The following is a 9989-nucleotide window of genomic DNA, read 5'->3' on the forward strand; positions in this document are numbered from 1 at the left end:
GAAGTTTTGATTGACAGGCCAATAAATTTATTTTTACAGTATTTCTCAAGCTTGCTAGGAAAGTGCACATGAATTTAAATACAGTATCAACTCTCTTTTGAAATTTTCAGTTACTCAAATACTGGTAACATTAAACGATTTATTCACTATTTAGATTATTTTTTATCAAATGTAAATGTACATGAATCTTCTTTCAACAACATCATAATCCATTATTGTATTAATTTTCCTCTATTCTAATCATCAATTTATTATTGAAAATAATGGATTATATGGAATCTTGTATTTTGCAGGCTGGTGGATGTCAAGTGATATTTACAAATCCGTTAGAAATAGTTAAAATTCGACTGCAAGTTGCTGGTGAAATTGCTACTGGATCAAAAATTCGTGCCTGGACTGTTGTGAAGGATCTTGGCCTTTTTGGATTGTATAAGGTAAAAAATTATAATTTTAAAGAATAATTTCTATTCATATAGGTACTCCTTGTCCAATCGTGATTGAGAAGAGGTTATAATACTAAAAATGTTTTATACATGTTTCAGAAAAGAATATTATGATCACCCCGACATAAATTATTTTAGTGGGGTATCATAATTAGTACTAGTTTATTATTAGCAACTTTTGTATGATTATAATTATGATGTATATGTTTTGTTGATAAACTCCTCTGGTTGCAATTCATTGGCAATCAGAAAAGTTATTATTATTATTAATGAAAAACTGTTGTTTTAGGATTGCGTATCTGATTTAAACTAGATTTTATATATTTTAGCCATTTACAGATACATTAATTCTCAAACTATCAAGTTGCTGAGACCAATATTACCTATTATTGTTGAATTGTTGTATACAGGGTGCGAAGGCGTGCCTGCTGCGAGACATTCCGTTCAGCGCGATCTACTTTCCGACGTACGCGCACACGAAGGCGAGCATGGCGGATGAGAACGGCTACAACCACCCACTCTCGCTGCTAGCTGCCGGCGCCATATCAGGCATTCCTGCCGCATCGCTCGTCACTCCCGCTGACGTCATCAAGACCAGGCTACAGGTTGGTTCCAATTAATAGAATTATGCAATCAACACTAGGTTGCAGGTTGGTCCATTCTAGTCCAGTCACTATATACATGGTGCTTGTAATATTATATTGTAGTTCTTGTTAGGGATTTTAACCTACCGGCAGTCGCGCTGTTGTAAAAAGTACAACAGTGTCAGTTTTTTTGCTGCACAAAACTATTGAATGGGGTGGTGTCAGTGAATGAGTCACCTATGCATTCCAAAACTTTCTCCCCATCACTCCACTGAGTTGCAGTATCAACCGAGCAATGGTTCAGTCTTTAGGTGCCATTTAGTCGCACTGTGCATAAGATAGGGAAAGACTGTATACGGGGACTTTAAACGAACCAATAACACAGAATTGATGGCTTTGCTTGGTGTACCATATTGGGCTATGAAATGGTTATCATCCAAATGTTCATAGCCGTAAAATAATCACAGAAGATGGAAAAAGTAATTATACAATTAATTAATATGTTTTGACAGTAAACAACAGAGTACATAACACTTGGAAAATTGGATGTTGTAAAAAGTACAACACGCGACTGCTCGTGTGATTGAGTAGGGCGCGACTACCGGAAGGTTAAGTATGTAATGTTGGGAGCCTGTAGCACTTTGCGACGCAATTAGGTTTCCTCCCTCCTTTCCTCCTTCTTTCCTCTCGACCTTGTGTACTTGAGTCTCCAGTCTTCAACGTATCGATGCATCGTCCGCACGCATCCATCATTGCTCTGCGCTGTTTAACAGCAATATTTCGTATCAACCACAAAACAACTTTCTGTAAGATGTTTATCCTATGTATTACACTTCATATGCTCCCTCATTCGGTCCTCCAAATGTTTAAATTAATTCAGCTACCGTGACGTACACTTCTGATTTTATAATAAACTTGGATACATAAGAGATGTCTAGAACCAATTTTTGATTTCAAAATGTCCTTGTGGTACATACAGAATGGGCCAAAAACCTCGTATTTTGGGTTCTTTTACCAGTTTTCATCTATTTCCGCCAAATCCAGTCATCGGACAGAAAAATTTGCTGTTGTCTTTTTTTAAATTATACATTTCTGAATAAAATGAAATCATTTCGAGCTCTCTATCTTAAATGAGTACTGAGTTACAATTTTTCAAAAATGAGTCACGTTTCAAGAAAAAATTAATTTTGATGAATTTTAGTTTTTAATCAACAATAACTTCCAATTGTCACAATTTAAACGTATAATTCAAAATCCCTCCGGGACTAATTCTGTGCTCTACAATCTGAGACCAGGTAGAGCGTTCTATCTCATATAGATTTCCAGGTACACCTGCTAACAATGCTCCTTGTATTCTGAAAACACCTCATTTTCAGCTTCAACCATCATCACCCACTTCAATGTGCTAACATTGAGATTTCGCACAATGATATAAGTCTATAGGATCGTGTTCTATGAGAATCACCCGTTAGATGCACTTTTTTAGCTCATCAAAGCGGTTCAAAATCACGCACAGAAAGCGTAGCCCGTCCATAGCACATCTAATTCTCATTTTTTCACTATCTTTGTTGCCGATATCGATATTATATTGTAACTAATGTTTTGTGCAGGTTGTTGCTAGAGCTGGTCAAACCACGTATAATGGTGTATTTGATGCGGCTCGTAAAATCTATCAGGAGGAAGGTGCAAGGGCCTTCTGGAAGGGAACAGCAGGTGAGTTTCAACTCAAACAGAATATATTTGAATTCTGATCAATTTGTTCCAAGTATGACCTGTAATAAAGATATTCTCAACAGAGATATCTATATTAAAATTATCCAAATTTGGGAAAGGAACCGTTTTGGGCTTTAAGCCTGTTGTTTCTTTCCTAATCATTCATAGTTGAGAATGATATCCTATCTATCAATGTATAAATAAAATTACAGGTTGTATTAGCCTACCTGGTAAGTTAACTTCCCATCTATCATCACTATGCACCGAACATTTTTCATAGTCTCTTGAGGTTTTTCATAGTATGACATCTGAATCCATATATCATTCGATCATAGTCAAACATTGTATCATTATCCTACATACATTCCTATAAGAAAGAAACAAACGCTTTCTCAGTTGAAATGGCTCTTTTCAAAAATGTCAACAAACGGGTTACAGTCCAAATTTCTAACTACATTATTCTGTGTTTGAAGTCCACAATGTCTTCCATAATAACTTGATGCAGAAATGTATTTCATCATAATTTTTAAGGATAAATTTTAGGTGATAATTTATTTCTAAATTGGATTGAATTTTATACCGATCTCTGTTATTTACAGCTCGAGTATGTCGATCATCGCCACAGTTCGGAGTAACTCTGCTGACTTATGAAGTTCTTCAGAGATTATTCTACGTGGACTTTGGAGGATCGTAAGTACATTAACTTGATTAATTATCTTTTTAAATCACTTGCAATAATGCTAAACAATGAATGCTTTCGGCTATCAGTTCAAACTCCGCTGATTGATTTATAGACAGTCATAGAGAAAAGATAGCATTAGAAGATATCTCATGGTTTAGGTCGTTTATGTTCCAAATCTCAAGCCGATTACTGTCTATTATTAGTGTATTGGCCGGGTGAGAATGTAAGAACGGCGCAATATGAGAGACTACCAGCGTCACATAGCTTCACGAAAAAGAGCTACTAGGAATATCGGCTTCAGTAAAAATTGGAATTGGAACATAAACGCCCTATACCATGTGCTATCTTTTCTGTACGATACAAGTCAATATATGCTGTGGTCAGTGGCGGCTCGTCCTATGTGTTCAATGGTTCATTGAACCCCCAGAATTGAACCAACTCCTATAGAATGATGAATTGTACTCATATAATTATATTTTTTTATATTTATACTCAAGAAATTACATCACAAAATTTTTCATCTATGTAAACTTAACATCGATGTTTTGCGGCCGGTGCCGGAGTGGCTTGCTTGAAACAGCACCGAATGGCATGACGAGACGGGTGGTGGTGGAAAGCAGTGTTCATTCCCCGATGTGAACCCCAAAAACAGGGCTGGGTGAGGTAGTGGAACAGAGGAGGGGAATCGGTTTATTAGCACGGATTTGGTTCACAATCCTGTCTGAACCACGTTTTCACGAGGTCATCCGAGAGTAGCCGAACCTAGCCGAGGCAAGTGAAGCATTCGGTAAACCTCGGAATGAATCGTGAGTATTCGTGATACGGATTCAGTAGCAGTGCCATCTTGAACATAACCAATAAGTTCAAATTTGGTTGCAGTAAACAGTAAAAAAGCGGTAAACAAGAAGTAGAAAGCGTGACAGTTTTGAGGTTATACGGTACGGTTTCGGGTACACACTGTATACAGATACAGTTGTGATAGATTTCACTGCATTCTTTGTTATATAATTTTTTTTTGCGTGTTGAAGAATATAGACTAGTAATTTCTAGCGTGGTTCGTGTATTCGTGAGTATTTCTAGTATGTCCATTTTGTTTTAGTGAGAGTGTGAATATAATTTATTGTGTTAGGTACCGTAACAGCATTTTGATGAAGAAATATGAATAAGGTTCAGTATTTGTTGAAGACAAACATTATTAATATTGAGGATAGGTGTAAAATAAAACATGATGGTAGATTAACTCCCAAAGTAAAAATTAAACAAGAAAAATATGAACAGGACAAAAAATCTATATTTGTAGAAAATATGCTTAATCTTTGGGAGGTAATTCCTTAAAATCATTATTGATTACCTTTACACTTGATTATGCTCAATACTCTATATCCTCTTGACCTTTCTCCCCAATAGATCATGAGGTTGAACCTCCAAGTTAAAAGATCAAGAGCCGCTACTGGCTGTGGTTCTGATTCAAATTGCATCTCATTAATAATTATCCAGCTCATGCCTTGTTAAATTCATTGAATAGCAGATATAGATTAATTTTTAAATTGTAGCCACCTCTGATGTCATCAGAAGCATTACCCGTATCACAAATTACAACAAAATTTAAAACAATATTTGAGTACGAAATACTATAAATTTAATAAATACTTACAAGTTTTATTGTAATTGAAGAGCCACTTCTAATAATCAGTAGCCCTGAAAAGAAGAGTGAATATAATTTTGTAACCTACAAAAATTAACAAATCTAATGTGGTGTTTGTTACAATTTGAGCTTGTACGATGTAATGAATTGATTGATGATTGATTTTAGACGGCCGACCGGCTCCGAGCAGAACATTCCGAGCACAGGCGTGGCGGACACGGCCCGTTCGACCAACCCGGACCACGTGGGAGGCCTGCAGATAGCACTGCCCATCATCACCGGCATCGAGACCAAGTTCGGCCTGTCGCTGCCCAAGTTCGGTTCCGTCTAGCACAACGCATCCGGTCGGGGGGGAATCCCCTCCGACCCCTCACCGCCTCCTGTCACCGACTACATCAAAATATACATATGAATGGGCGGCGGCGATAGTACACTAATGTATAGGTTTCACTGTGCATTCAAGTGTATGATTGAATGTGGGCGCCGTAATGTATATGTTCCAAGTACGTGTTTGAATGCAATAGCAATGTACATTCAAAGTACGCTATCTACGTATCAATCTGCATTCAAATATGTTTTTGGTAGTACATCAATGTGTATGTTCGATTGTACATCCAAGTATGTTCGGTTCTACATTCAAGTATATGATCGAATGTAGATAGCAATGCACGTTTGACGTCAATTCAAGTACGTCATCTTCGTATCAATGTGTATTCAACTATATTTTTGATAATACATCAATGTGTATCTTTGATTTTACATCCAACTATATGATTGAATGTGCATAGGAAGTACAGTAAGTCTTCCATGAACCAATGTGCATTCAAATATTTTCTTGATAGAGCATCAATGTTTTGGATATCCAAGTATAAGGTTAAATGTACGTAGCAATGTACATTTGAATAATTTATACAGTTCTTCATCCATGTACCAAGTGCATTCAAATCGGTTTTTGATAGTACATCAATGTATATGATCGATTTTACATCTAAGTATGCGTTTCAATGTGCATCAAATTATACATCTGACAGTACATCAAAGTAAAGTATTGAATGTACATCGCAATGCACGTTTGAATGTAAATCAGAATCTAATATGTTGGATTGTACATCTGAGTGGAATGAATTTATTTGGGAATGTTCTAAAAAAACACAAACTCAACATTTTTGCTTGAATTGTGGCGTTGAAAACCGCCTCTCCACTACTTATAGAATCGGATTGATTCAAAAAGGAAGATATTATTAATCTATGAACATCCGTAAAACAGGGAATTATTCTTCGGTAAACAGAAACATACATTCTTCGATTGTGCATCGTGTAAAACTAAACATCAGAACTAGAAACAGCTCTGTAAGGAAACAACAATGTCTGTCAGATTCTTCAAATCAAGATTTATAACTGGATTGAGAGAGGTTGAATCGACCAAACCATAATAATTTGGTCTAAAAGTGATGGTCTAAACTCTAATCAATAAATCCAGTAGTTCAACTTTTATCGGTTTAGACGGAGCTTCAAATAATATCAATCCAAATTGATGGGACTTCCGAAAACTATTTTCATCAAGAAACATGATCTATTTCAACTTGATATTTTGTGATTCTTAAAACCACAAATCTGAACCAATCAGATCTGAACTGTTGTAAAAGAAGCTGACTGATGAACGTCTGTAAAAAACGCACTTCTATTTTTGGAATGCTCAGTTTTTGAAACTTCCGTAAATCCTACTAATCAACATTTTTTGCGTTAAAAACGCCCAATTCATCACATTTTAAACTGCTTCAAAAGATCAGCAGAAATAGTGAAATATATTTTTCAACAACTCAATTATTTTTTTATTCAAAACGGCCCAACTTCTACAGTGTAATATGCTTTAAACTGTCTTAAAAACAACTTCCATCAGTATAACTGCTACTGAATTTATCCGTCTTTCATAATTTATCATATTTAAGGTTTAAAATACTAAAATTCTATCACCTAAAAGCTGCTGCTAGAGGCATGTAAGAGTGGAAAGAGTTGGATTGTAGTGGTGTATCTTCTCATTTACGATTTATATATCGTAGAACAGTGATTATAGATATATACTACTTTGAGTGAAATTAGAGAAGTCTACACTTCTTCACTCTTTTTGCTCTTGTTTTTCACTCTACTCTGCGGCTCACCACAACTGTGCCGTCTTTTTACATTCATGTAAATATTTGATAAATGCATTGAAAATGCTTGATATTATAATATATATTAAATATAACACTCATGAAAGCTTTACAATCATTATTGCATTATATTGTTGATTCTTTTTAGTTTAATAATATACAACGTGCATACGCTTAGAAACAGTGTTGTATTTTTGTAGTTCTTCCCTTATTCCAGAACTAATTTATTATTCTTATAAGCTTTATTGTTTTTATCAAAAAATGAGATATGAAAATATGTAGACTGTTCTATGTTCCAGAATTTATCTAATCTGGTTATTGGTTATCACATACGCATGGTGTATTAACCAAGGATTTCGTAATAAGTTCACTGCAACCTTGTAGTGGAAGTAGAAACTTTATAGTGGAGATAAAATAAAACATAGTCTTTCTTAATGTATTCAAAGTTTATAACACTTTTACAGAACATGATTTACAAAGCCATTCAAAAAACAATTTCAACAAAAGATGTGACTAAACATTATGCATCAATGTTTCCTATAGCCTATTTATTATCATGTTGTGGTGATTGAAATATTGTGAGGTCCAAGAAAACCAAACAATATTAGCGAATAAGTTTCAAGCCTTTGGGATTATTGCACTTTATACAAAATAATGACAACTTGAATTGATAACTATTGAATCTCGTTATTGCTGTGATGAAGAATTTTTCATTGATTTTTTTTAAAACACGTGCAAAGGATAACAATGTGCAATTTTCAAAAGAGAGAATAGATATTATTTTTTCCTCCCGTAGTTGAAGAGATTTAAAATAATTTGGGACGGAAGATATTAAAAGTTGTAATATCGACTTCAGTATTAACTACAGATTCATTTTACATTTGACTTGAAATAATAGATATAGGTAATGAAATTAAATTACCTTTTTTCTTCAAAAACAATAAGTTACATCGTATAAATAATTTTAATACTGCTCTTCACATGGGCGGTTGCCTGAGGGTGAGGAACGAGAATTTTCCTTTAGAATAATTTAATTTTTCTCTACAAGTAGGAACCTACTGATTTATTAAATGTTCAATGTCTAATTTATTTCAATTTATTCAAATATGAGAGTCGATAAAGTCAAGAAGGAAGTAGATTAGAGAAGTTTATCAATTTATTAATCAGAAAATAAAATTTCATATGGAATCTAGTTTACCTACAAAGAAATGCATGAACATTTTTATTTTATATCCCAGAATCTTCTATTTGAAACCTTAATCTATTATTATCGGAGAAGTAGTTTTGAAGTCAATGAAATATTATACAGCAAGTTACGAAGGCTTTTGAAATTCTCAATGATTGATTTTAGCTCAGAGAAGAAATTTTATAATTTCTGGAAATGGACTGTTTGAAATGAGTAATAATGAATTTTACTAATCGTTCTCATTCAAGGAGCTCTATCACACCTTTTTCAGTCTTTTAAACATTTCTATTATGGTGTCTATGGGTTCTTTCATAATCAATGATATGATTAAAAAATTAATAGCTATAAAATCTTGGATGAATTCAACAACTATTAATGAACACTTGACTAAAAACAATACAGACATTATTTCTTATATCAGAACATGATAGTTATCATGAAATTATCAACTAATACTATCCTGAAGATTATAAAACCAATAATACTGTAATTGTATAAACATAATAGCTCAGTGGCCCAATTGCCGTGCAATCCTTCATTAATAAAGTAGGAATATAATAGCAGATTTCTATCAAAATAGAAGCATTTTATAACAAGAGATCTAAATTCTGCTAAATAAGTCTCATCTATGTGGTGCATTTCTTACTAAACTTAGCTCTGGTGTGTAGCCTTATTTTTATAAGTAAATGGGTACGGTAGTTCATATGATATTAAAGTTATCTTCAGAGTTAATATTTTCATCAAACAAAATTATGAAGTCAAGTTGTAAAAACTGCACCCTCACTTGTTAAAATTCCATTTTTGAAATATAAGACTAGCCTTGAACACACAGACGCAGGAGAGTGCGGGACAAATATAAAGAATAAATTGTTGAAATTTTCCCGCTCAGGGTTTTTGCTGCAAAGCAAAATGTCAATTAGGCTATCGTTATAACTTTTTAAGTGTTCGGATGTATCATGGGTATTGAAACATGAATATAAATACATTTTCTCTTGTACAAATGAAAAAAATGTTTATACCACTTTGCATTGATGCATCGATAAAAATAGAATATGATTCTTCATTATATCATTCAGATATATTCTTACTTTCACCTCTCTATTGAATTAGGTATTTTGAATTGGATTTCTGCTTTTATTTACCTAGGAGGTTAAGAGTAAGGACTCTTACACTCAACCCTTGCTTTGCTTCAATCAAAAACCTTAAAATTTTGCTTTGAACGGAAAATTCAATTTTTGTGAATTAACTGAATTGCATGACTCTTGGCCAGTAAACAACAAAATTATTAGGTTTCACACTTGAATCAGAGATTAAATATTACTTTTTTCCTCTGTGCTTGAATATAATAATTTTGTCAAGTATACTGACGAATCCACAGTGATTGACCTCCATTCAAACCTCAAGTAAAAAATAAATTATTTGTTTGAAAATGTTGTAATGGTAAGTTCTCATTGTAGGTGAAGTGAGTTATTTCACAAAATATAAATTACTATAATGCACCAGGCCATTCATTAAACGTAAATTTTGTATATATTCAGGTACCTAGTCCCCAGTAGGTACTCTACTGACAGTAATCTTGATAGTCC

General features: G+C 33.9%; 1 protein-coding gene across 1 annotated transcript in view; it reads left to right on the plus strand.

Moving 5' to 3' along the window:
• LOC111051168 (calcium-binding mitochondrial carrier protein Aralar1) overlaps nucleotides 1-7398 on the plus strand; it is a 39523-nt gene extending 32125 nt beyond the window's left edge. Inside the window, 5 exon segments of the mRNA XM_022337601.2 lie at nucleotides 294-434; nucleotides 854-1048; nucleotides 2638-2740; nucleotides 3340-3430; nucleotides 5236-7398. Of these exon segments, the coding sequence (XP_022193293.2) occupies nucleotides 294-434; nucleotides 854-1048; nucleotides 2638-2740; nucleotides 3340-3430; nucleotides 5236-5398 (693 nt within the window). The 3' untranslated portion in view covers nucleotides 5399-7398.
• The last annotated feature ends 2591 nt before the right edge of the window (nucleotides 7399-9989 follow it).

Source organism: Nilaparvata lugens, chromosome 8, assembly GCF_014356525.2.
Source record: "Nilaparvata lugens isolate BPH chromosome 8, ASM1435652v1, whole genome shotgun sequence".
Classification (NCBI taxonomy): Eukaryota; Metazoa; Arthropoda; class Insecta; order Hemiptera; family Delphacidae; genus Nilaparvata; species Nilaparvata lugens.